Genomic DNA, 26,279 nt, shown 5'->3' on the forward strand with positions numbered 1-26,279 from the left:
CCGACTTATATTCACGTCAACCGCCGAGACACCCGCCAGCCGTGGGTTCCCGATGCGTGCCATGCAAGTCCCCTGAGAATAACTTGACGTTTGGTGGCCGAGTGATGGCTATCCTGCTGTAATCCGACGATATATCACCAAGTCAAGTCCGGGCCGCCAGGCAATTCGACAGCTCCGACCAGGCCCCGAACTCCGAGAGATTGCCGGCCCAGCACCCAGTAGCACTATCTGGCGTCATCAAGGCGCAGAGCGGGCTTATCAAGTAGCAGTGCCAATTGGTGTGCGGCAATGTCGCGGGTGAGATGGTGTAGGAACACCGGAAGCCCGAGTTCCGACCCAAGTTCATTATTGACCATGTTTGCCAAAGTCTGCTGTCAACTTTGATAGTACGTAGTAGTAAGGTCAATAGTTGTTATAGAGGGCTGGGTTGATAAGTATGTGGCTGGGCGGGAGCTCGGTAGGTTCGGATTATTTGGACCTGGCTTGGGCTAGTACAACGGGAGTTGTCTGGACTGCCCATGAGCATAGAGTTTCGACCCATAGGGAATAATAACTAGGTCTGACCAAAGTTTGGCGTGTTTCCTCGATTAACACAGAGCTCCCGTGTGAAAGCACATAGTTCCGGGCCCGGGTGTTGGCTTCCAAGTATAGCTCGGGCTGCTTCTTGATGGCATGCCATGATTCAATTCCTTAGAACACACGACCCTTGAAATAACTTCAACACCCAGTCCAGAATGAATAACTCGGCCAAGTTTCGGACGCCTGGGGAGGAACAACTCGGAGCCGCGTGTAGATGCAAGTATTGATACAAAGATAAAGGCCTTGACTCACAGACGACAATACAGTACATTTATTACTCAAGAATAGAAGTCCTTTTGTAATCGTGACACTACATGTCTGAAAAAATAACATGTGCGCGGCCAGATATAAACTTCTAGGCCTCGAAGCTGCTTAGAAGGTAGGGTTCCCTTACAAGCTCATCTTCACCGCAATTGCGACGCAACAAGAAATCTGCAACAGAGTGTCTGGATGGGGCCATTGGTGACTGGGTGACTTTGTAGACTCGGAGACGAAATGTGAGATTGAAGCATCGGCTGGAGGCTCGGACCGATACAACCAGAGACCATACCATCCCGTCTGCACAAGATTCCTTGCCCATAGGTATTGCTCTGTACATGGAGCATAAACCGGGGCCATGCTGGCTTTTCGGCTGTTTGTACGGCGCGAGATACGCTCAACGAGAGAGACGTCTCCTTCAAGCCCGGGTATTCGGCAGAGGATGAATACCCGATGCATATCCAGATTATCGGCTCTATCCGAGATACGTGTCCCGTCTCTTATGGTACCGGGATGCTCTCCTTCTGCGGATCCCACGGCCACCGCCGGTTTCTCGTGTTTCCCCTTGCAGAGTGCAAATAGCAGAGATTGCGCTCGTTCAACGCTTGTTGCCGCTTGTATGTCGGCGGTTAGGCATCTGCTGCAAGGCCTGAAATATATTGAAGATGCTGCCTTCGATGCAACCCCGGTGCATCAGATAAAATGCCATGGAACACAAGTGCATTCTATAAGATGTATGAACTATGCATATTTGCCCCTGCAGGCGGAGCTATCCAGTTTACAAGCCGACCGTCTGGGCTGCTCTAACGGGCGCGATGCAGGTCACTGAGACGCAAGACTTGGTCTGCCTCGCAACTGTATTCTTTCTATTTTTGGGCAGCGTTAGACATACAGATGAAGCCAAAGTCGTAAGCGGCCAGCCGAGGGGGGCGAAGAGGGCATTCGCCTTGTCCTTGCCAACCGGACGCATTCCGTGCGGGAGGGGGTGTTCGGGTGCAGTAGCCGGCACGAAAGGAGTACGGAGCAATACGGAGTATAAATGCTGGTTGGTGACAAGGTCCCTTGTTGGCTCTCGACTGGCCAAGGGTGCTTCGCCCCCGGCACCTGAACTGGCATTGCATTGGGTATGGGTGTGAGGCTTGAAGACGAGGGTTGGAAGGGAAGCCAATGCAGGTGTTGCCGCGAGTTAAAGCCCCAAGTCTAGAAGCAGTAATATCAGCGTTGAGTGCAAACCTTGATAGTTTCTTGCGCTGACTGAAAGGTACATACATACATATGTAGGGTTGCTATATCCGTCTATCGCGGCAGCCAAGTGCTGCCCTGAGAGAGAGACGACTCGAGGCATGAGACATGCTGCATACTGGCTCGTACCAAAATGAGCACTCGTGTCGGTTCAACGTTTTCTTTTCGCTACCGCAAGTCAACCGCGTGGCGTTGAACATTGGCGCCCGCGATACGGCAAGCCACCACATGCCCGGTGAAACCAACAATGGTCTACAGCCGGCGCCTTGTTGGGCGAGGGTACATATGCACATGTGTGCAGGCTCACGGAATGGTCGATGAGTGAATAAAGAAAGGGACATGGACAAGTTCCAGTTGAAGTGAGCCCGCCAATCTCGGTAACGAGCCTATCTCTTTAGATGCTGAGTGGCTCGTGGAGACTCGCTTACCTAACAAGATTGTATGGCAGAGGAGTCTCCACGAGCCAGTCCTCATCTAAAGACATTCGTCGTCCCCCCTTGGACAATGAACGTGCTGGTGGCTGCTGGTCCGTGCCAGGGTAACTTATAATGCCATTGGATGCTGTCCATGGGCACCAATTGCCATCACCGGGGAACTGAAACACACAGACAAAGAAGCAAGTCCAACAGCGAGTTGGCAGTGGCCGGCGTGAGTCATCTCTCTGCATGGTCCCCTTTGTTTGTGTGTTTCTCCGAGTGACTCACTAGCTACTACACAGACATGACACGCATGTGCCGTGTATGCACGCCATGGTCTGTGAAGCGTCAAATCCATCGTTGGTCATGGGGGGATATGCCTCGATGGAGCATTGAGTCGGTGGTTGGTTGATTGATTGATTAGACAAGGACCGTCGGTGACTCATCCAGTAACGACAGAGTACGTGCTGGTGCTAGGACTAGTACTAGTACTACTAGTACTGCTGCTAGCACCAAGCGTTTTGGAACTTTCAAGTTGGCCGTCCGTTGGCCGCGGGTCCCGCTTTATTTCCGTCGCCAAATTGTTCAAACGTTTCCGTCTTGCGTCCGAATAACCCTCCCCGATGCGCCGACTATGCCTTTGCATGTGCGCAAGTCCAATTGATGTATCTAATCTACTTTTTTTTATGATACTTGAAGATACTTAAATATGCTTTTTTATAAGTAATAATAACTGATATATTTTTATATACTTAAGTATCTTTAAAAATCTTAATAACTTCTATTATTATATAATCTCTAAGTATATATATCTTTTAAATAAGTAATTACTACTGGCTAGAACCCTGGTCCGTTGCAAAATTGGACCTGCGCACATTCGAAGGGATGTACTGTGAGCCCACCGGTTGCTTGGTAATAATGTAATCCGCCGGGGGAAAGAGACCACTTGAGGGAAACAATGTGGTTGTGGCAGCTCGCGACTTCGGCTTTGGACCTAAACGGCGGCGCATTCGCCAGTTCCGGGACGCCAAGACTGACTATATTGTAGATCCTGGACATCAATTTCGCGCCCTTTGTCATATCACTGCTAGTATTTGTCCTCCAACTCCGTCTTCACCATCTGCCTACATGTCTCCCCCACATGCAAAGGGTCTGGTCCGTCCACATCCGCGTCCACATCCGCGTCCACGTTGCCTGGCGCCATGCTGCCGACCCTCCTCCATGGTGTTTCGTTAAATGCCTCCGAGCCGCGCTGCCCAGTTTGATCCCGCTTCTCTTCCCTCCACCGCCATCCATATCCATACATACGCACGGGGAAGGTGTAGGACCGGCATAGTATCCTTCAGTATCCAACTTGACTCTTCGAGGCGTGCCTTCCCTGTGGACATTCTTGCCACCTGCCACTTGACTTCATCCGGACTTATCCAAAAAAGGAAAGAAAAAAAAAAAGGTCACAGCCCTCCTGATTAGCATCACCACAACACCAACACTACAACAACTTCTAGGATCTGCTTTCGCCTCTTGAACGATTCGATGGGACGGCAGCCGGTAGAGTAGGATATATGGCACACCATTCCGCGGTTGGGCAATCCGAGGCCCAAAAAGGACGACATGCACCCACATCCCGATCTCAGTCTCCGGATTCTGCATTGACCGCAGGCGACAACCAAAGTATTGGAAACCATGCCGCTGGCGTGCCGTATGGTGTTTCTGTAGAGCAGGCCGAGGCTGATTTTGTGCAATTGCAAAGGGAGCTCACGGGTGCTTCTCGAGCGAGCCGTAGGCGCAGCGCCGTCAAGAACATTGACCCCGAAAAGGCAGCTCCCGTAGACTCTAGAGGCACAGATAATGAGTCCCTATTTGACCTCGAAACTGTCCTGCGCGGTAGCCTCGCTGCTGAAGAGGCCGCTGGGATCAAGCCGAAGCACATTGGGGTCTGCTGGGATGGATTGACGGTCAAGGGCATCGGAGGCATGGCCAACTACGTCCAGACATTCCCCAATGCATTCATCAACTTCTTCGACGTCATAACGCCAGTCATCAACCTGTTGGGCCTGGGGAAGAGACCGCCCGAGGCAACCCTTCTCGACAGCTTCCAGGGCGTGTGCAATCCTGGAGAAATGGTCCTCGTCCTAGGCAAGCCGGGATCCGGCTGCACGACATTCCTCAAGACCATTGCTAACCAAAGGCACGGATACACCAGCGTTCAGGGAGACGTCTTTTACGGCCCTTGGACGGCCAAGGAGTTCACTCGCTATAGAGCCGAGGCTTTGTACAATGCCGAGGACGACATTCATCACCCGACTCTTACAGTAGAACAGACGCTGGGGTTTGCCCTCGACACCAAGATGCCCGCCAAACGGCCTGCAAATATGACCCAGGACGACTTTAAGGAGCATGTCATTTCCACCCTGCTCAAGATGTTCAATATAGAGCACACTAGAAAAACGGTTGTGGGCGATCATTTCGTCAGGGGCATCTCGGGTGGCGAGCGGAAACGAGTCTCCATTGCAGAGATGATGATCTCCAATGCCTGCATCCTGTCCTGGGATAACAGCACGCGCGGTCTTGATGCCAGTACCGCCTTGGACTTTACAAGATCACTTCGCATTCTGACCAACTTGTACAAGACGACCACCTTCGTGTCCCTGTATCAGGCATCCGAGAACATTTACAGGCTCTTTGACAAGGTCATGGTGATTGACGAAGGCAAGCAAGTCTACTTTGGTCCTGCCAACCAAGCCCGAAGCTACTTTGAAGGACTCGGATTCGCTCCAAGGCCTCGACAAACCACACCGGACTACTTGACCGGCTGCACCGACGAATTCGAAAGACAGTACGCGCCGGGATGCTCCGAAAACAACTCACCGCACAGCCCGGATACTCTGCGCGAAGCATTCCGCAAGTCCAACTACCAGAAGAAGCTCGAGTCCGAGATTGCGGAATACAAGGCCAACTTGGACCAAGAGAAGCACAAGCACAATGACTTCCAGATTGCCGTCAAGGAAAGCAAACGAGGCGCTTCCAAGCGATCCGTCTATCAGGTCGGCTTCCACCTACAGGTATGGGCCCTTATGAAGCGGCAGTTCACTCTCAAGCTCCAAGATCGGTTCAACCTCACGCTTGCATGGGTCCGAAGTATCGTCATTGCCATTGTCCTCGGCACGCTCTATCTCAACTTGGAAAAGACCTCTGCCAGTGCCTTTAGCAAAGGCGGTCTTCTCTTCGTGGCCCTTTTGTTCAATGCGTTTCAGGCGTTTTCCGAGTTGGCATCAACAATGTTGGGCAGGGCGATTGTGAATAAGCACAAGGCCTACGGCTATCACAGGCCCTCAAGCCTGTGGATTTCACAGATCCTGGTGGACCAGGCGTTTGCTGCGAGCGAGATCATGCTATTCTCCATCATTGTGTACTTCATGAGTGGCCTAGTGAGGGATGCCGGCGCGTTCTTCACCTTCTACCTCATGATCCTGTCGGGAAACATTGCCATGACGCTATTCTTCCGAATCATCGGCTGTGCGAGCCCCGACTTCGATTATGCCATCAAGTTTGCTGTTGTCATCATTACGCTCTTCGTCACAACCTCCGGGTACATCATTCAGTATCAGTCTGAAAAAGTGTGGCTTCGATGGATCTACTGGGTGAACCCGCTTGGCCTCATCTTTAGCTCACTGATGCAGAATGAATTTCAACGCATTGACATGACTTGCACTGCTGATTCGTTGATTCCTTCTGGGCCGGGATACACCGATATTAACCATCAGGTCTGCACGCTGCCCGGCTCCAACGCGGGAACAACATTTGTTGCAGGGCCAGATTACATTGCACAAGGCTTTTCGTACTATCCCGGCGACCTGTGGCGGAACTGGGGGATTGTCCTGAGCATCATCATTTTCTTCCTGATTCTCAACGTTGTGCTCGGCGAGGTGGTCAAGTTTGGGATGGGAGGCAACTCATTCAAGGTTTATCAACGCCCTAATAAGGAACGCGCAGCCTTGAATGAGAAGCTGCTAGAGAAGCGAGAGGCCAGACGCAAAGACAAGTCGAACGAAGTTGGATCTGATCTAAGCATAAAGTCGGAAAGTATCCTCACATGGGAGAATCTCAACTATAATGTCCCGGTCCCCGGAGGCACACGCCGCCTTCTCAACAATGTATTCGGCTATGTTCGACCTGGTGAGCTGACGGCTCTCATGGGCGCCTCGGGGGCCGGCAAAACGACCCTTCTCGACGTTCTCGCTTCCCGTAAGAACATCGGCGTCATCACTGGTGATGTTCTCGTCGATGGCTTCAAGCCTGGCAAGCAGTTCCAGCGATCAACGTCGTATGCCGAACAACTTGATCTGCACGAGCCGACGCAGACTGTTCGTGAGGCCTTGCGGTTCTCCGCCGACCTTCGCCAGCCGTATGAGACCCCCCTGGCCGAACGCCACGCATACGTTGAGGAGATCATTGCCTTGTTGGAAATGGAACACATTGCAGACTGCATCATTGGCACCGCGGAAGCTGGTCTGACTGTCGAGCAGCGCAAGCGAGTCACCATCGGCGTTGAGCTTGCTGCCAAGCCAGAGCTTCTCCTCTTTCTGGATGAGCCCACGTCCGGGCTTGACAGCCAGAGTGCGTTCAATATTGTCCGATTCCTCAAGAAGCTCGCTGCGGCAGGACAAGCTATTCTCTGCACAATCCACCAACCCAACGCTGCTCTGTTTGAAAACTTTGATCGGCTCTTGCTCCTCCAGCGTGGCGGACGGACCGTCTACTTTGGAGACATTGGTGAAGACGCTGCCATCTTGCGGGCATATCTCAGACGTCATGGGGCCGAGGCCGCTCCTACGGACAACGTCGCCGAGTTCATGCTCGAGGCCATTGGTGCCGGCAGTTCGCCTCGAGTTGGTGAGCGTGACTGGGCTGACATCTGGGACGAGAGTCCCGAACTCGAGCGTGCCAAGAAGGCTATTGTTGAAATGAGAGAGGAGCGAAAATCCGTGGCTCAGCACGCGAACCCCGACCTGGAGAAGGAATATGCCTCGCCGGTTCACCACCAAATCAGGATCGTGGTTCGCCGCATGTTCCGTGCATTCTGGCGCACGCCAAACTATCTCTTTACTCGGCTGTTCAGCCACTTTGCCGTGGCCTTTGTTTCCGGCCTGACGTATCTCAACCTCGATACGTCCAGATCCTCGCTCCAGTACACAGTCTTCGTCATCTTCCAGGTCACGGTTCTGCCAGCCCTCATCATCTCCCAAGTGGAAGTCATGTTCCATATCAAGCGAGCCCTCTTTTTCCGCGAAGCCTCATCCAAGATGTACTCGCCCATGACCTTTGCCACGGCTATTGTCGCCGCCGAGATGCCGTACTCGATCCTGTGCGCAGTCGTCTTCTTTGTCTGCCTGTACTTTATGCCGGGCCTAGACCCCACGCCTTCACGAGCCGGCTATCAATTCTTCATGGTTCTCATCACCGAAGTCTTTGCCGTCACCATGGGCCAAGGCCTTGCGTCGCTGACGCCCTCGCCCCGAATTTCGGCCCAATTCGACCCCTTCATCATCATCATATTCGCTCTCTTCTGTGGCGTCACCATCCCGGCGCCCCAAATGCCAGGCTTCTGGCGCGCTTGGCTCTACCAACTCGACCCCTTCACCCGGCTCATCGGCGGCATGGTAACAACGGCTCTGCACGGGCTCCAGGTCGTTTGTACCTCGTCTGAGTTGAACCGCTTCACGGCACCCAGCAACATGACATGCGGGGAGTACATGACGCCGTTTTTCGAGCGTGGTGCGCCGGGATATCTCGTCAGCAATGATACGCAGAATTGCGAGTATTGCGCGTACAAGATTGGTGACGAGTTTTACGGACGGCTCAACATGTCGTTTGATAATCGGTGGAGAGATTTGGGTATTTATATAGCCTTTATTGGCAGCAATCTCATCATTCTTTTTACCGCGGTACGTATATTCTGTGCATTCTAGACCTGGTAGAGTCTCTGGTGCTAACTTTTAAAAAAAAACAGAGTCGATTCTTGAACTTTAATAGGAGGTAGGTGCGTCGTGCAAGTTGAATATTAGACTGCGACTTTTGCATTGCATGCGGCGGAGTACATGAGAAATAATAAAAGTTCAAATGGATGCGAAATAGATCATAATAGAGACTATAAATTTTTATTACTATTTTGTTCAACCTATCCCAATATTCGTGCCGGCACTGCATCAGGTAGGGGGCCCAATTGTACAAACACCGTGTGCCTGGTCGTACCCAAACGAGAGAACCGTAACGTGCTGAAGGAAACACCGTAATACTAGAGACTCTACAGGACGGCACCAGGGAGCTACCCAGGTATCTGATGTTGCAGAACCGGAAATGTGACCCTCGTGTTGTGGTCGTGGCGAATCTTGGCCTGCAAAAGTGGGCCGTTGGGCTGGAGGACAGGCGACGACCCGATGAGATCCACGCCATGTTTCAATGAGACATCTCATGATCTGACGACTGCTTTTTGTCTTGGCTTATCCGCATTCTGCGACCATGAGACGCCGTCAGGCCGTGACGGCTTCTTTGCATTCGTATATGACCTGCCTACGAGCCACCTAGCACAAACTGCCCAAGATCATCCTCAAGAGTTCAAGACACACGGGCGTCATCCGAGGACCTCGGCTTACGAGTTTCCCAACGTTCATCTACAAACATCACACACTCACCATTTTAGCATCAAACATCAAGATATCAACATGTGCATAGTGCTCTTTACCACGGCACATCCCGACTACCCCCTCATTCTGATCGACAACAGGGACGAGTTCATCCTGCGCCCGACATCCCGGCCTCACTGGTGGACGCACCCAACCTCTGGCGAGCAGGTGCTGTCGTCTCGAGACCTCCAGCGCGCAGAAAAGGGCACCTGGCTGGGCATAACCAAGTCGGGGATATTCGCCGTCCTGACCAACTACCGCGAGGCCAACGCCCACGACGCCAGGCACCCCGTCCACGGGAGGAAGAGCCGCGGCGCCGTGGTGACGGCCTGGCTGGCCGGGCTGGGGGGCAGCATCAAGGACGGCGTCGAGCACCTCGTCAAGGACGACGGCGTCAAGGGCGTCGGGGGGTTCTCCCTGGTCTGCGGCCGGCTGAGGAGAAAGGGGGAGGGCGTGGCCATCGTCAGCAACAGGGCCGGGCGCGCCGACGAGGTGCCCGTCGTGGCCGAGCAGAGGGGGGAGACGTGGGGGTTGAGCAACACCACCTTTGACGCCGAGGCCGCGTGGCCAAAGGTCGAGCTGGGCACCAGGATGCTCCGCGAGGCTGTGGCGAGCGCCGTCGAGCACAGGCACGGCGAGGAGGACCTGGTTCAGGCGCTGTTCGGGGTGCTCGACACCGACACCTTCCCCGCGGCCCGGCCGGGCGCGAGCTTCGAGGAGCTGACGGGCCTCCTGCGGCACACCATTTTCGTGCCCGAGGTGGGCGACGAGAGCCATCTCGAGTCCATGGAGGCGGCGCGCGCAAAGGGCAGGGCGGCGTGGGTCGCGGACGAGGGCAAGCTACGCGCCGTCGAGGAGATTCTGCTGGAGCAGCAGCCCGAGGTGAGCGCGCAGGCGGCCAACGGCTTCGAGACGGGCATGTACGGCACGCAGAGGCAGACGGTGGTGCTGGTCGATTGGGACGGAAACGTAAAGGTCGTGGAAAGGGCATTGTGGGATCGCAACGGACATAGCATCGCGCGCGGGGACGGCGACGTCGTGTTTGAGTTTGCCATTGAGGGTTGGGACGGTGACAGTCACGACGACGGACAATAAGACTTGTCGAATGGGCGGCGGGCTACTAGACAATAATAAATGGTTTCAAGATGGACCGGCTTTGCTTGCCCGTCGTCAAAGGAACCAAGAGCGTGACAAGATTGAACAATTGGGGAGAACATTGGAGAGCCTGCGCTGAATGGCGGGCAGCTGCCGACGACTGTTGAGCTGCTTGCCCGCCACCTGCCATTCACTCCAAGCGATTGAGTGAACTCTGCGGCCATTTGGCAATTCGCCTTCTTTTCCCCCCCCTTCTTCTTCACTTCCCCAATCATCTCTGCAAGAATTACCATAGCTTCCGGCACCCGCGTTCATCGCTCATTGTTCACCTCGCCCGCGGCTGTCGTGTTCAGCGGTGGCCGTTTGTCCGTAAACAAACACTTTTGACGTCGTCTGAAACACGCTTCTTCATTGACGCCACGTCGAAGATTGACGGGTTCAGCAAGGTGTAGACAGGCGCGTGTCCTGCCGAGCCGAACGCGATAGTCTGCTTGCACTCTTCTATGTTCGGGCTCGTGTGGCTGTTACTCATTGTCTCAACTTGCTTAAAAACAACCCCATCTCAACCGCATTCCATGGATGTGAGGCCAGAAACAATTCAAGTTTGATTTTTTTTCCTGCCTTTTCCTTTTTTTTTTAAAAAAAAAAAAAAACCCTCAGTCGCCTACTATAGAAATTCCAAGGGATATTCAACCTCTGGCAGATTCAGAGTGACGTCAATACACCATCATGCACAGACGTACACACGCAAAACGACCCGTCATATCAGCACCAATTGGTCCTGTTCAACATTTGGACGGATCAGGATTCAGTGGAACTGAGGCCTTGCAGGGCGGAGCTTGGGTCGATTACTGCGAGGGCAACCGAAGCTACATGGCATGCAACCCGAACTCTTCTTCGGACTCGCTTGCCTCGCGTAAGTCTCGACGGGTCTCTCAGAGCTTCCCGATTACGGAGCCCCCGTCCGCGAGCCCGACGGTCGTCGAGTCAGACGTCAGCGCTCTTACTCGGATACAGACAAGTAATTCTTCCAAGGCGTCGCTGGGCAAGAAGTCAGCCTTCTTGTCGCTTTCGAGAAGGTCGTCGTCGAAGCAATTCCCCAAGTATACCCTGGAGGCGCGTCCAGAGTCGGCTGACAATGCTGAAAACACCCTGCCTTTGAAAGGGCTCGAAAATGATGCGGATTCTTCTATTCCTAGGTCGATGAGAAAATGGCACAAGTCGAAGGCGCTGAAGATGCTTCAATTCAAGACGCCGTTTTCGAGAAAGGCCTTGGCCGCCATCCAGAGTCTCAACCCCGATCATCCGCAGCCAGACGAATCTGAACTGAGTGCTTCGGGTTCGAGATCCTCTGAGTCGACCCTGGAACCATTTCCTGGGAGCGATACTCGCCCAAGCCCTCCTGCCAATACCGCTCCTAAAAAACCAGAGAGCGAGCCACAGGACGGCATGTACTGGGCCGGCCGCTGCGGAGGATATCGTGATAGGATTTTAACCGACATGCTTAATAAAGGCTCCTTCGATGCATCTTCATCACCACACAACACCAATAACCGCTGGAAGACTGGCCCATCGCTGGCTTCTCCTAATCGCTTGACCTATCTCGCTCCGTCAAACACAACATCAGCTCTACCAACAGTTGCATACGACCCCAGACCACGTCTACCTGATGAACGTGATGTTGACCAACGTGTATCCAAGCACCTAGAGTCTGAGTGCACTACAAAAGTGGCGCAAGAATCGTTCAAGGATTACTACGCTCTTTATGCATGCTTCGAAGGTGGATACGCTCCGTATGGCAAAGGCCAGAAGAGCGGACTTTTTGCTGGTGTGGTCAATCGCTTTGAAAGTGACGGCAAACGACGAGAGCCAAAACTCAAGGAGCTGACAAACTCGAGGTCAGGGGCGGTTGGCATTACTCCTGGCCGAGGAGTGTCAGTATACTGAACGCTTGTTGGCTTAAGCTTGTTTTGGAGACTAGCTGTTTGGTGTATTTTGGAGTGTTATTGGCTCTCTCGCCCGCTACTTGTTTTTCTCTGCCGGGTGGAAAGCAGATGAACAATTGGTTGTATCGGTTTCATCTTTCTTGTCTGAATAACGATTGGGCAGTGGATTGGTGTTGGATTTTCGACTTTTTGTCACATTCTTTCGAGGGAAAACGAAAGAAAAAAACGGGTTTACACGGCTTCCTTTTGTTTTGGCGACGGCATCATATTGGCATGGCTCATGAAACTGGCTGGTCTAGTTGGCCCTCGGGCGTATCATTGTAAAATTTAGAAAGATGCGAATTGCTTACGATGGCTTTGCTTCGCGGGCTGAAGCAGACATGCGTGTATATTAGGTGTAAAAAAGGGGGGGGGAACCAGGCATTGGTAATCATGCTGCTAACTAAGTTTCATTCTTCTCTATTCTGAGGCCTCGTGCTCAGATCTTGCTGATGGCAGTCTTGCTGCATCTAAGCCTGTCAACTGTATACAGTGTCCCTTGATATTGTATCCAACCCGCCAAACGCCGCTCCCAAGTTTTTCTCTTCTTCCTGCCCCTCTTCTCAAAAAGGTACAAGGCCGTCTTCTAACCTGGGCAACATTAGTGAGCAAAAGCACTCTTCGCCTATTCGATACGCTTCCTGCTCTTCAAATAATCCCTAATCTGCTCGTACTTGTTGGCAAAAAACATGCCCGACTTGTCGCTCCTCCAAACCAAGACGCCGATTTCCTCCGCGAACCGCGCGGTATCCAGAAACTCCTTATGGTCCTCGAAATCACGAAACAAGAAGCCGCCCGTCGTCTTCATGCGTTCGTTTTCCAGCTGCCACAGGCGAATCTGGTCGACGACGGTGGGCGGCAGGATGGGCTTGTTGGCGAGGGCGGCGCTGCGGTGCATCTGCTCGTGCGCATGGGCGGCCAGGTAGGAAATGATTTGGTCGGCGCTGATGCCAAAGTTGATGGCCTGGTGGATGGAGGTGCGGGTCACGCGGCCGGCGACCATGTCGGGGAACCGCATGTTAAGCTTGCAGAAGAGTGCGAGGACGGCAATCTGCAGCGTGGACTGGGTGTAGGCGTAGATGCGGTAGTTGGTCTCGACGATGACGCTGCCCTTTTGGTCGGCCGAGGGGCCGAGGGGCCCGCCCGCTCCGCCCGAGCCCGACTGCGACGAAGAGCCGCCGGCTGTAGTCGTCGCGGCGGCGGTCGCGGCGGCCACGCCCTCGCTAATGGTGCGCAGGCTGCTCCCGCCGCTGGTAAGGGTGGTGGCGAGCCGGGTCGGGAAGAACATGGACCGCTTGTGCTGCGGGATGTAGATGAGGCCGAAGTCGAGGAGGGAGGGGAGCATGTTCTTGCGCTGCTCGGTGAGGGCGTTTGTGTCGTAGGCGCGGCCGAGCTCGAGGCTCGCCAGGACGAAGAGGAACGAGAGCATGTCAACCGTCTCGAGGCCGGCCGCCTTGTTCGTCTCGCTGGCCTCGAGCCAGAGCAGCAGCAGGGTCCAGACCTGTGCGTTTGGCTCCTGCAGCAGGAAGGTGAAGCCGGCCTGCGTGATGCCGATGGTGCCGTTGGGGCGGCGGTCGACCAGCCTGCCTGCGATGAGGAGCTCCTTGACGCTCTTGTTGGGGCCCGACACGTCGCCCGTGCTCTTGTATCCGACGCTGGAGACGACAAAGTGCAGAATGTCCTCCCACCTCTTGCGCGCGTAGCGGTCGAGGAAGGGCGTGTCGATCTCGGGTGGGACGAGGAGCGTCGACGGCACGCCAAACGAGTTGTGTTCGCCTCCGCCGGTGAGGGCCAGCCGCAGGGAGTTTTTGAAGTTGGTTGTCAGCTGCATTTCCTGGGGCTTCTCCTTGGACGGCATGGAGATTTGGATAATGTGGAGGCCTTTGAGGGTCGAGATGGCATGGTCTCGCTGTCTGTTTTGCATTTCGGTTTTAGATGATGTTCGAGGGTGTCACCGCCAGAGGAGCCTCATGGCTTGGTTGGGAAAGGGAGGTGGGTTTTTTTTTACCTCTTCGCGTCTGGCTTCACCCAAAGGTCGAGGTCGCTGAGAGGCATCGGCTTGGGCATGTAGAGGATGCGCATAACGAGTGTCTTGGCTGGGCAAGGTGACCGAGTTAGCAGCCAGTATATGATGTATGTATGATGTGTAGAAGCGTGCCAGCCCAGCTTCCAGAGAAGAGGGAAATGTACCTAGATGCGGCAGCATGCGCCGAAAAATGGCAAACGCCGTCGAGGGCTGCTGGTACAGCTTTCTAAAGGTGGTGCCGGGCAGCTTCTCGAGGTAGTCTGCGAGCTGCAGGGATGGCGCTGGGTTGACGGACATTTTGGCGGCGAGACCAGTCCGTCGGAAAATATGACGTGTAGCTATATCATCATAAGCTGAATTGAGGCCCGCCGGTGGGAAGAATGGTCATGAAAGAACGGCCGGGCGAGCGAGTGAGCACAGTTGAATGTGGTTCAGACGTCGTGGTAGGTGAAAGATTACATGTGCGGTGCGGCGGCGTGTGTCCGGGTGATGGTCGGAGAATAATTGCTTAGCGCGCGCTTCTTGCTACTAGTGCCGCCAACGCCAACGCCAACGCCAACGCCAACACTTGCCGTCCGCGTCCGCATCTTCAATTGATGCAACATTTGAACGGTCTTCTCGTCCTACGGGTGGGCTTAAATGCATTCACAACAAATAAACCGTGCTCCATCTCTCCTGCATCGCCACGGTACTGCAGCGAAGCACACACTCTGTCCAGTAGCCATAATCAGCGAATAGATGACACTATTCATAAGCGTGTGAGATGGCAAATCTCGAAGCCGGTCACCTTTTAGCGGCTTCTACACAACTTGACTCCAGCACTTGCCATTAATTATAGGACGTAGTCTTCTTCGCCTTATGTATTTAGCCTTAATTCTCGCCCCGTTCCCTATCACCAACAAAATCAATCCCGCCGCCAGCTAGATGTATGTACTACCTGCGCACCCCAACTCGATTTTATTCGTTCTCCGATCCGCAACGCCCGACCTCGAACCGGGTACGCATGTGCAGGGGCTCCGTGCCTGCGGCCCCCGAGAAGCGGATACCACCCTCGCAGCTTAGCTCAGGAACGGACGCCCAGCCGCCGACCTCGAACACTTATCCTACCCCCGTACAACAGCCAACCACCAACACAATGGCCAAGAAATTATCCCCTACAGCCTTCACAAAAGCCGTATGTGCGCAACCACGCATCTCACCTCATCAACGGCGCTAATTCCCCACAGGTAATGCGGTCGTTCATGGCCGACTCAGGCCTAGAACCGAGGTGAGCCGGCCCTCCCAAGTCCTCACCCCACGCCACGCACCATATCCCAAGTCCATCTCAACCAGCAAAAAAAAAACATCTTACACAATCATACCCTCTGACGCCTTGCACGCAGATTGCTAGGCCCAAGAGTACGCTCTCATCCAAAGCAACCCCCCCGCCAAACCTAACAAAGTCCAGCTGCGCATTGTAAGCGCGCAACCCGGCCGCGTCGACTTCGAGCTTGACATCCACAAAGACCACACAGTTCGGCCCCCCCCAATCCCCCCCAACAAAACGCACTGATAAACTCACGAGAACGCCGCAGAACCGTCTTAGCACTCTCCACGGCGGCACGCTCGCCAGCCTAGTCGACCTCGGGGGCTCGCTGGCCGTCGCCTCCACGGGCCGCTTTGCGACCGGCGTCTCGACAGACTTGAACGGTAAGCCGAGCCTTCTGGAATTTCGCAAAACACGTACTTATCAGTGGCTGATTCATCCCCCCTCTCTCGGAATTAGTCACGTACCTTGCGCCTGGTGGGAAACCGGGCGACCTCCTCAGGGGCACGGCCACCTGCGACAAGAGTAAGAGCACTGCGAGAACTACGTATCAGGGCTTTGGCCTTTGTGAGGCTGACGCGGACGTAGTTGGCAAGACGCTCGCGTTTACGACGGTCACATTCACCAACGGCAAGGGCCAATTAGCTGCCAGGGGCAGCCATACAAAGTTTGTGCTCTTTCTTGACGGCTGAAAAGTGACCAAGGAACGTCTCGTTGCTAATCGCGTTTAGGTACGTCGCTGGCACCATGGGCCCAGACGGCCCGTACGTTGCACCGCCCGAGTTTTCCGAAGATGTAGACTAGATTGCGTTCGAGGCTAAATCATAGATATGTGTGTACATGATACTTCTAGTAGGAAATTCGTCCAACATAAGGTGTCCCCTTTGTGTATACTCCATGCAAAATATGTACCACCCAACGCCTCAAACTCCGCTGCTCTGATTCACCCATGACCCAATAGACTGTGTGGCAATAAAAATACATGCCGAAAAAAGGTAGTTTTGTTCAAATCCCATGACCTCAACTCTTCTCATTATATGGCAAAGGCTGTGACTGCGGTGTTCTCCCGTCTGCTTGATGATAAAGCCCCATGGCGTCCGCGTGAGGGGGCGGCGAGCCAGACAGTGGTCTGCCATCGTAGCCTTGTTGCACGGGTAGCGCAAACGACGGGCCTGCTTGTGCTTCCTCGCCGGCACCGACGGGAGTGAATGCCAATGTGTGTTGTGGCACTGGCTGAGGAGGAACTTGGTGGCGAGCGCTGTAATAGTCGGGGGGTGAATCATCTTCGCCCTCAGCTTCCAGCGTTTCTCGTATTTGCTGCTGCTCTCCCTGCAATGGCGGCGGGTGCACTGGGCGGCGGGGGATTTCGTGCCGAGGCATCGGTGCGGGTAGTATGTGCTCGCGAGACGTGACTTGCAGCATCTCGTGCATTTGGGGTTCTTGCATGTTGGGCTCTAGGTCTGCTTCACTTGGCTGGCTAGTACCGCGCGAATAGCTCCGAGAGCTTTGCTGAGGTGAGATGTCTAAAAGACCTGGTGTATAAGGCTGCTTCGTAGACCAGAGGCCGCGCTTCTTGCAGCCGAGGGCGAAAAGAACGCAGAAGATGACCAAGGCCGGCCAGGTATCTGCAATCACATCTATCACGGTGAATACCGAAGGCGGTGTGTTGGTAGCGCCGTCGCGAGGTTTGAATGCTATGGCATAGCCCACGTTGTAGGAACCACGCAATACAAGGAGCGAATCGCATACAATGAGATACGTACTTGCCTGTAGGTGGAAGCACAAGACGTCAATACAAATTAAGAGGTGCGATGTGAGAGTTTCAACGACGTCACTGTTTCAACATACCATTGCAACACGCTTGTCTCCTCGGCAGCGCACCTTTGTAATGATGGACTTGACAGAGATGCACACCACCACAGCCAGAGCCATACAATACATGGTCAAAGACAAGAGTTGGGACGTCTTGCCCAACTCCAACTGGCTATACGATGATCCGACGTAGGAGTGGTCATACCCGATACGGCTGCTGGCCAAACCAAAGGCGGAATAGAGGTGTTGGCCGATAGCAAATGCGACGACGCTCAGAATAGAAAGGACACCGGCCAGTCCATAGACAGAGAAGTGGAATATCTTATCAGCGAGCTGGACGGTTCCGGGCATCACAGCGCCATCGCCATGGCTCGGTTCCGTGTTGTGCGCGACAAGGATGCCCTCGTCGAGTCCGCTGATGGCAAGTATGAGGCAAATGTCGGAGAAGTTTGTGAGTACGGTGCCGAGAAGATCGAATTCGACCTGGACAGGTAGAATGTCTTTCGAGTGGATGGAATCATAGTTTGGCAGATAGAGATCGGAGAAGAGGACGGCGAGTAAATGTACGACGAAACAGGAGAAGCCGGCCCTGGCCATGGGTTAGCATATAGAGGCAAAAAAACCCAAGACTGAGAGTGCCTCTCTCTGCCTTGTGTGTTCCCGTAGGCGGCTAGAAACCCCATTGTCATGCCTTGACTTGTTCGACAGACATGTGGTACGGCAGGGGCGCGGGGGAAAAGACTGGATGATGGTGCTTACAATGAAAACAAGATGAAACCTGTTTTAAACCAGAGCAACCAATGCCGAGCAGGATCCTTCTTCCGGCGAACGATGCACAGCGAACAGAAGAAAATGACAAAGGCGGGAAACGAGGTCAGAAAGAGCAAGACGCAGGCAGCGATGACCCAGACCAACTGGTAGCTGGAATACATTGCTGGACAGCAGAACAGTCCCAACTGTCGTGGGCGCTAGCTTGTCAATTCATTCGGGGCCGGATGCAATGGCCAAGGGAGGCAATGTTGATAAATGGACCTCGGCCTCGTATGCAGGATCGTCACAGATCCGTCTTGGTGGTGGTGCCTTGCAAGTCTGTGGATGCAGAGAAGAGGAGGAGGGTTGAGGGATTGACTGCAATAGCAAGACTCAAGTCAAGACTCGAGAGCAAGTCACAAGTCGTCAATCAGCCATGGCGCGAGTTCCCCTGTCGGGCGCCACACTCGTCGACAACGGCGTCGGGTCAGTTCAATGCATGATGGAGCAGACTGGCTAGACTTGGACCGGCGAGTCCACTGGGTCACGAGCTGATGGCGGCATGTGGGTTCAAATGTTGCTGCCGTTTGGTAAGTAGGTAGGACTAGTAAATATGCTTCATTCGATTGACCCTAGCCAGCTGTGTGATGTGCCGACGGGCGACGGCGTTTGGTGGGCGGGCTCGAGTCGAGATGGTATGGAGAGAGGCGAATGGGCTCGTCGCCAGCTCGCCAGCCCCGTAAAGCCGACATGGAATCGACGTGGATCGGCATGGATAGCTTGGATGGCGTCTCTGGCCGGGGATCCAAGACGACGGGTCTGGTGGCCCATCGATGGCGGAAACAAGTCAACAGGCAAGGCATCCTTTTGTTCTGTTTCGAGCCATGTCTCGGTGCATCCTCCATCTCGCTTTTCACAAGCATCTACCAATGGAGGTAGCCGATGACGAGCCTTGCATGATGGAGGGGGATGCGTGGATCAATGAAACGGGGGGGACGAAGACGCCAAATGCCTGCCTAGGGAGGTGGTTAGTTGTCTGGTTCTTGGACCTCGATAATGGGCCGTTAAAATGTCAACTGGTCAAGTCTGATTTTTCTCTCTCTTTAGTCTTGGCATTAAGCCTGGTCCACTTGCTTCTCGGAGCCTTGCCGCCTTACTTGCTTGTGCTTGGCCCTCCCAGTTATGAACTAAGGAGCAGGGAACTCCATATAATTATGATGTTTGTGTAATATCGCTCACGACGGGTCATGCTGCCAGCTGCGCAGGCATGAGCACGCAGGATTAATATCATAAATCGCACATCCTTGATGCAAGGCACGACCACCAAGGCAGCGCTTCAACAAAGACCCCTGCGATTATAAATCCAATTGGACCAAATCCGCTTCATAACCCCCAGAGTCCCTATTATGCATATCGAAACAGTATCAGTCAGTTCATAGGGGACAGAACCAGCCGATGAGAGTCCCACCAATGACAAGGCAAGGGGGCTTGCCTACGATCCGCCGACTTGGAGCTGGCGAGTCAAGCACCCTGGGACTTGAATTCCATGTGAGATGCCAGGCATATTGTACGGATCATGTACATGCGCGGTTCCCCGCTGCTAGTTTTAGTACTTTCTGGCGGCTAACAGCTGGGACTTGTCGCCATCTAGCGACTGGAGCGTTTTTGCCGCTTCACACAGCCTCTCACGATTCTCTCAATCTCGTTGGCGCGGTAAATATGCAGGCAAGCTCTTTACCCGCGCCACAGTTGTTTTTCTTTAATCTCCAACGAGTCGGCTCTATTCTTTGCGGAATGGAGACGCAGTGACCGGTTACCAACAATCCCCGGTGCATTTCAATTTTTTCATAGGCAGTCAGTCCTCTGGGCTCTTTAATAAGAGCAGCCACCAAGGCGAGTCGGCTGAAAACTGTGCTCAAGGACGGCAAAAGAAGCACGTCAAATCAAGGACAAGGTTAAAAATAAGAGCGGGCGACGGCGGTGGCGTCCTTGCGCGTGCCTGGTTGGGGACACTGGAAAGCAAAAACGGCTACCCCGTAGAAGCATCAATGATGCTGGACGTCAAGGGGATTGAAAACGCCAGCGAGCCCAGCGAACACGGACAGTGGCTGTCTGGTGCGGCAGGAGCCAACCATTAAAGTCCACATGTCAACACTGAGCACCGTTGGCCGCCCCAAACGCCTCCAAACGCTAACATTGAATGCCTCAGGCTCACCATCCATTCCGCCCTGATATCCGTCACCCTGTCCTGCCATCGCGTGACGTCACCGTCTTCACTGCCGCCCTCAAGATGCTATCAAGTCCTGTTCGGCACCAACAACACAGTCGAGCACGTCACTATGAAGTAGTCCCTCATGCTGGGATTGTTGGTGGCATGATCCGAACCGCTGTCCCAGAGCGATAAATAAGTAGCTGCCATGCAGAGCAACACTAGACAGTAATTGATGCCACACGCCTTCATGCCAATCCTGCAAAGCCCAGCAGTATGACTCTCACAACCGCCGTGTCGGACTTGTTCCAGTCTATTTACGAGCTATTCGCCTCGGTCCTTTCCACCATCTACGCCGTCATTCATGCCGCATTCAGCACCGTATGGAATTTCGTCGCCAGCATTCTGAGCCTGGTGCAGAGCATTGTCCGGGAGGCTGTCCACTTGACGGGCGGCGTGGGCAAGTTTGTCGCAAGTGAGTCACTTGGCCCTGTCGTCATTTCGCGTGCGGGCATTGGTGCTATTTTATTCCTATTTTATTCCACGTGTACATATTTCCATGGAGAAGGCCTCATGCTTACCATGTTTAGGCAACTTTGTTGCGCTCATTGTCGGCGGATTGCTCGTGTTTGTGTATCTGCGTTTCTCCGCCACGCCGTCTCGAGCCGGGCCTGTCGCGCAGAAGAAGACGCAGTAAAGACGGCGGCAATATATACCTGCATATCGGAGACATGAAGCGAGGGATATGGCAGCAAATGATGGAATTTCGTATTTCCTTTCTTTTCTTTTAGTTTTGGTTTCGGTACTATACAACCAGGTACTTTAGGTAGCACACATGTCCAGTTTCCTTTCACCAGCCAGATGTCGTCAACTCATGCCCCCGTACAGCGAGCATCACCACAAACGGTCTGGTAGTACATCAGTTGATCCCAAGCCAGACCAGACATCTTCATTTCCTTCCTCCTATCTAATCAGCCTTCCTTCCCGCCTTCGGCCCGCCCCTCTCGTCCGTCCCATGCCACCAGTCCAACACGCCAATACCGCCAAAGTAGACATTGAACCGCTCATGATGCCGGTCGTGCTTCCTCGCCAGCCCGCGCAGGAAATCGTAGCCGCTGTGCACCGTCGCCGTCTCGACGAGCTGGCACGCCACAAACACCCACATGGTCACGACGTGCACGCGCAGCAGCATCGGCGGCAGCGCCACCGGCAGCACGTTCGCCAGCAGGTGCTCCGCGGGGTGCGCGTACTGCGAGGCAAAGGCCACGGGCGCCGTGAAGCGGTGGTGGACCTTGTGGACGCGCTGGTAGAGCCAGCGCACGTGGAACAGCCGGTGCGCGTAGTAGAAGAGCACCTCGCGCCCGGCCATGCAGAGCGCCGCGTCGCGCGCGAGCTCCGCCGCCGACGGGAGCCCGGGCTCCACCCGCACCGCCGGCCCCCGCCCGTGCCCGCCGGACGACCCGTACCAGGCCAGCGCCGCCTGCGCCGCGAGCACCATGGCCTGGTTGCGTAGCGAGACGAGCGCCGCGTTGCGTATCTCCCGCGCCGTCGGCTGCCTGGGCGCCGGCTGGATCTTGTGCCGCGCCGAGAAGGCCGGCGCCAGGGCGTCCAGCGACACGAAGAACAGGCAGGGGAGCCACCAGAATATAAATTGCACCACCAAATTGCCTACAATGTCGATTGTGTAGGGGTCGTGCGTGGCCACCAGCTGCGCCCACAGCTGCGCGACGTTGAGGGCCACCGTCATGGCGTTGACGTCAGGACTGCCTGGTGGGAAGGACAGGGATTCGAGTTTGGCAAAACAGAATAGTGTCCCGGTATGGATGGACTGGTGAGAACTGTGGCTCTTGACGCAGAATTTCTGTTTTGGCAGCTTCACATCGTGCGTGTCAATGCTTCTCGCCCGTCACGGCGGCAATCGTGCCTATTTGAAGGTTTGGCTTTTTTTGTCGGGATTTATCCGAAGCCTTTGCCTCGGGCGGGGGGAAAGCCCACCGCTCAAGTAGTATTTCACGTGTCGGAATGATTCCGGTAGCCTGGCTCTCCTGCCGTCGACCGCATCCCTTTGAACGTGCGCAGGTCTAATGGCTGTGGCGGCCAAGGGTTCTGGCCAATGATGAATACTTGTATACGAGATTCATAAACTTACTAAGAAATTATATCAAGTGTTTTTTTGTTTTATTCTCGGGACGAATAATAATACAGGCATGACACAAGTATCGTGTAAGCAGAACGAATCACAGTATTAAGCTGTTTTAAGCCACAAAAATACTAGTAAGAGACCAAAGAGTCCGGTGCACCGTCTGCGCATCGTTATGCGTCATATACGCTAACAAGATTAGTGATTTATTACGGCACGCCAACCGAAGCTGTCTCGCGATAGCCTCAGCCACCGACGTTGTGTGAAAGGCAAGAAATAGGGGCGGAGCCGAAAAGAAGAAAAAAGCACCGGAAATATACAAACCAGACACTCAAGGCACCTAGAAAGGCAGCCAAATAACGTCATCTTGTAATGATGCTGCATGCACATTTCTACACTCGAGGCATTTTGACGTCTCATCTCACATGCAAATACGAGACACGACCTTGACGTCATATGACATGATTTATAACTGCATACTCTGCCAAAGTGCCATTCTCCCAAAATCCCCCTTCCCCCCCGTAGTGTAATTGGTTGTCTGAAAAGAACATCGCTGCCTTTTAAAGCTGACATGCAATAATAGTACATGTCTCTGCCTTTTTGAGGGGGAACCCTGCATTGCAAGGCACTTTGTTGATGAATTTCTGTAAAGCTGTCGCATACATGAGAAAGCCCTGTTGCAAGAAAATGGCTGCATGTAAAATTTTTATAAACTTCCAAATGAGTACATGGTCATGGCATCGTAACTCCAAACGCTTACTGTCATATTCCCTTTGCCCAACGTATTTTTCATTCCGCGCCAGCGTCGAGCTCATAGAATTTACATTGTCCACACTCCAAGGGCAAGCCCTCATGCTTTCCAATCACCACTTCGTGGCCAGATGTCCGTTCGCAGACGCAGTCGGCGAGCGAGCACTATCACGTTACACTCGACGTGCTTTAAGCCACTCGACTATCGGTGTCAATGAGCGTCTCATTTTCCGTCTTCACGTCAGAGTGCCCAACATGGCTCGGATAATAGCTGGAGGTGGTCCTACTCGGCATCTCGTCAGCCGCAAGCTCAGCCTAGCGATGGATGCAAGTTGCAAATAACGTGCGCACCTTCATCGATATTTTGGTACGCTGATGGACATCCTACCTTTCTTGTCCTTCTCAATCCGAGGAGGTTTAGGCCGGGCAACTGTCCTTTCAACTTCCTCTTCATAAACTACAAGCTGGCCGTCCGGCAGTCTTTCGGTTCGCACCACTTCACGCTCCACCTCTGCCCTTGGCCGGTGCACCAGTTCTCGTTCTAGTGCCTTGATCTCAGCGCGAATATCGCGGCGGGTCCGGGATCGGGATCGGGAACGGGAACGAGGCACGACTACAAGTGCACCATCATCATGGTGGTGGTGGTGTCTATGGTGATGAGTGTGACCCGAGTCCCAGCTACTAGAGCTTCGTGATGGCGATATTTCCCGAATGACAGTCTTGTCTACAATGTCGACGCGAGGACCTGCATCCACGATAACCGGAGCAGGGGGAGGGGGAGGAACCGGAACCGGGACCGGAGCCGGAGGCGGGACCACAATAGGGGCTGGAGGTGGTGCCGGAACAACCACCGGGGGAGGAGGCGGCGGGGCCTTTGTCTCGATGACCTTCTGCTTCCGAACCTCGATTCTCTCCTCGACTATGTCGCCAGCAGCAGAGCGGGCCGCGATAACCTCTTGATCAACTAGAAGCTTGATTAGCAAAAGAACCCCCCATCTGGAGTGCAAGAGCAAGATTGGCTAATACAATACCTTTGATGTATTCTTCACTCAATTTTAGTAGTTCATCGATATTGTCTTGGCCTAGAGCCTTTTGAACGATGATTGTATTTTCCTATCTTCATATCAGCACAAGCCTGACCCAGCCAAGCCAAAAAAACAAAGAAAGAAAACAATCTTACCTCTTCCACATAAGGGTACCCGAGATCAATAAGGGCTCTCTTGGAAACCAAACGGGCGGGAATCTTGGTTTTGCCTTTCTTCGGGTACTCGCTGCGAACTGTGGCTCCGCCGCCGCTGCTGGATGAGCTGCTCGAGGATCGTGAGCTGCTGCGGTGGGTGTGAGTTCGAGTACCCCTTGATTCTCGACTCCTATCCCTCCTATCACGCTCCCTAATGATTTCTCGCTCCCTAACACGCTCTGGCATAGGTCTATATTCGTCTTCCGGATAGTATTCCGACTCTGGACGATAGTCATAGTATCGATCATCCCGTCTTCCGGGAGGGGGAAGACCTCTGGCCTTTGGGAGAGGAATAGGCGTGTAAGGTGGGGCCCGGTATTCGTCCCTAAATATGTCTTCTCGTCTTGCAGGAGGGGGGTATTCCTCGCGCTGGTCGAAAATATTGCGAAGCGGACGTCGATCATAGGTATCCAAGGAAGACTGACGTCGGAGGAAAGCAGGTCTGCGCGGGGAAGAATCCCTATAGTACTCTCGGTCTCTTTCCTTCTCTATGACCATACGACGATCGAACTCTGGCTGACGGGCTGGCTCTCTTCTTGGCTCGTATCGGGGCTCATCGTCGTGGTATCGTCGGTCTCGCACAAAGTCGTCCTCATAGTATCGGCTGCGGTCGTAGCGATCCTCAGAACGCTCTCGGCCCCTGCCGCCCCTCATGTAGTATCTATCGTCCTCGAAACGATCGCGCTCCCAACGTTCACTACCCATGGTAAATTCGTTGGGTACAAACTCAGCACCTGGGCGTCTCTTTGTGGCTGTGCTTTGTAGTGCGAAACCAGGCGGGGGTGTTGGAGTTGAGGGTATAGCAGCACCAAGAGCGGTTGTAGGTTTTGTTCTTGGTTCTTCAAAGGGACGCAGAAGCGGCGAGATAAGTGCAGCTGTGTGTGTGGTATGGATCGAGATGGAAGAAAATTGCCGTTGCAGGTAGTAGGAAAGGATAGAGAGACGAAGCGGGCGTGGGAAGATACGACTTGTAATATGTGGGCTATGACGTTGACCGTCCAGGCCCCCCCGCTTGACAATGGGCTCAAATGGTGGACTGGCGTTTGACCAGCGTCGGGCTTCCCTGGCTGAAGGGAGGAGGGTCGTGGGCTCTTCCTTGGATCGAGTGGAGGTTGGGAAGGCGACGGCTGGATTGGATGTGAGCGGCAGCTGAGCGGCAGCTAAGCGACAGCCACCAACGCGTGACTCTGGGACGAAGCAGCTGGACCTTGTGGTCAAGGCACGTTGCAAGCGCAAGACGAGATCGAGCCTAGAATAACGGGACTGCAGTGCCGAATGACCGTGGAGGCGGCCTCGAGGCAGCAAATCGGCTCGGGAAAAGCGCACGTCAAAGAGGTCGAGTGTTCCAAGGGTTGCACGGCAGCACGGCTCAGCCGTCGCCTGGTTGGAGCGTCGTGATATATTTGTACATGCCGGCGAGAGTGGTGACAGTGTGGACGATGCCCAATACGAGCATCCCCTTCCATCTCCGAATGACCTCGCCAGCCCAAACATTCGAAGGCATCTGGCAGGCTCCGCTCTCCGCGAAACTGCGAGGCCGCGCATTGTCTGGTATCCGCTCTGGCCCAAGCCGTGGCCCAGTTGGGATCTTGTCTTGAAGCCCGAGGTGGATCTCGACCAAAGTATATCTTGCGTGTGTGGCAGACATTTGCAAGCAATGGCAGGGTTCCGGGGTGCAAAGAGCCTGCCACCTTGATTATTGTGTGCTCATGCATGCAGGCATTCGCATTGGGTTACCGGAGTGCATGTACTCTGTCCATACATACGGTATGGGCCGAGTACCTGCCG

At 54.1% G+C, this 26,279-nt stretch overlaps 9 protein-coding genes across 9 annotated transcripts; 5 read left to right on the forward strand and 4 right to left on the reverse strand.

Annotated features, from left to right (window-relative positions):
* Positions 1 to 4,057: 4,057 nt before the first annotated feature.
* Positions 4,058 to 8,535, forward strand: atrF_0 (ABC multidrug transporter atrF; the record flags this gene model as incomplete). The annotated part of the gene is made up of 2 exons (XM_014691905.1): positions 4,058 to 8,440; positions 8,506 to 8,535. The coding sequence occupies 2 exons, from the start codon at positions 4,058 to 4,060 to the stop codon at positions 8,533 to 8,535; spliced, it is 4,413 nt and encodes a 1,470-aa protein (XP_014547391.1).
* Positions 8,536 to 9,217: 682 nt separating this feature from the next.
* TANGO2 (Transport and Golgi organization protein 2) lies at positions 9,218 to 10,273 on the forward strand (the record flags this gene model as incomplete). The annotated part of the gene is made up of 1 exon (XM_014691906.1): positions 9,218 to 10,273. The coding sequence occupies one exon, from the start codon at positions 9,218 to 9,220 to the stop codon at positions 10,271 to 10,273; it is 1,056 nt and encodes a 351-aa protein (XP_014547392.1).
* Positions 10,274 to 11,002: 729 nt separating this feature from the next.
* G6M90_00g040450 (uncharacterized protein) lies at positions 11,003 to 12,220 on the forward strand (the record flags this gene model as incomplete). Its single annotated transcript, XM_014691907.1, has 1 exon — positions 11,003 to 12,220. The coding sequence occupies one exon, from the start codon at positions 11,003 to 11,005 to the stop codon at positions 12,218 to 12,220; it is 1,218 nt and encodes a 405-aa protein (XP_014547393.1).
* Positions 12,221 to 12,883: 663 nt separating this feature from the next.
* tfb2 (General transcription and DNA repair factor IIH subunit tfb2) lies at positions 12,884 to 14,581 on the reverse strand (the record flags this gene model as incomplete). The annotated part of the gene is made up of 3 exons (XM_014691908.1): positions 12,884 to 14,171; positions 14,267 to 14,354; positions 14,449 to 14,581. The coding sequence occupies 3 exons, from the start codon at positions 14,579 to 14,581 to the stop codon at positions 12,884 to 12,886; spliced, it is 1,509 nt and encodes a 502-aa protein (XP_014547394.1).
* An 838-nt stretch (positions 14,582 to 15,419) lies between these two features.
* Positions 15,420 to 16,394, forward strand: G6M90_00g040470 (uncharacterized protein; the record flags this gene model as incomplete). Its single annotated transcript, XM_066130270.1, has 8 exons — positions 15,420 to 15,458; positions 15,511 to 15,551; positions 15,667 to 15,682; positions 15,732 to 15,797; positions 15,859 to 15,973; positions 16,050 to 16,115; positions 16,179 to 16,257; positions 16,322 to 16,394. The coding sequence occupies 8 exons, from the start codon at positions 15,420 to 15,422 to the stop codon at positions 16,392 to 16,394; spliced, it is 495 nt and encodes a 164-aa protein (XP_065986260.1).
* A 216-nt stretch (positions 16,395 to 16,610) lies between these two features.
* G6M90_00g040480 (uncharacterized protein) lies at positions 16,611 to 17,999 on the reverse strand (the record flags this gene model as incomplete). Its single annotated transcript, XM_014691910.1, has 2 exons — positions 16,611 to 17,357; positions 17,439 to 17,999. 2 exons carry the CDS (start codon positions 17,997 to 17,999, stop codon positions 16,611 to 16,613), a joined length of 1,308 nt encoding a protein of 435 aa, XP_014547396.1.
* A 2,638-nt stretch (positions 18,000 to 20,637) lies between these two features.
* Positions 20,638 to 21,058, forward strand: G6M90_00g040490 (uncharacterized protein; the record flags this gene model as incomplete). Its single annotated transcript, XM_014691911.1, has 2 exons — positions 20,638 to 20,836; positions 20,952 to 21,058. The coding sequence occupies 2 exons, from the start codon at positions 20,638 to 20,640 to the stop codon at positions 21,056 to 21,058; spliced, it is 306 nt and encodes a 101-aa protein (XP_014547397.1).
* Positions 21,059 to 21,328: 270 nt separating this feature from the next.
* FAXDC2_0 (Fatty acid hydroxylase domain-containing protein 2) lies at positions 21,329 to 22,108 on the reverse strand (the record flags this gene model as incomplete). The annotated part of the gene is made up of 1 exon (XM_014691912.1): positions 21,329 to 22,108. One exon carries the CDS (start codon positions 22,106 to 22,108, stop codon positions 21,329 to 21,331), a length of 780 nt encoding a protein of 259 aa, XP_014547398.1.
* A 1,379-nt stretch (positions 22,109 to 23,487) lies between these two features.
* On the reverse strand, positions 23,488 to 25,196 carry G6M90_00g040510 (uncharacterized protein; the record flags this gene model as incomplete). Its single annotated transcript, XM_014691913.2, has 4 exons — positions 23,488 to 23,534; positions 23,640 to 24,215; positions 24,283 to 24,364; positions 24,432 to 25,196. The coding sequence occupies 4 exons, from the start codon at positions 25,194 to 25,196 to the stop codon at positions 23,488 to 23,490; spliced, it is 1,470 nt and encodes a 489-aa protein (XP_014547399.2).
* Between the last annotated feature and the right edge of the window lie 1,083 nt (positions 25,197 to 26,279).

The sequence above is a fragment of the Metarhizium brunneum genome, chromosome 2 (assembly GCF_013426205.1).
Source record: "Metarhizium brunneum chromosome 2, complete sequence".
Lineage (NCBI taxonomy): Eukaryota > Fungi > Ascomycota > Sordariomycetes > Hypocreales > Clavicipitaceae > Metarhizium > Metarhizium brunneum.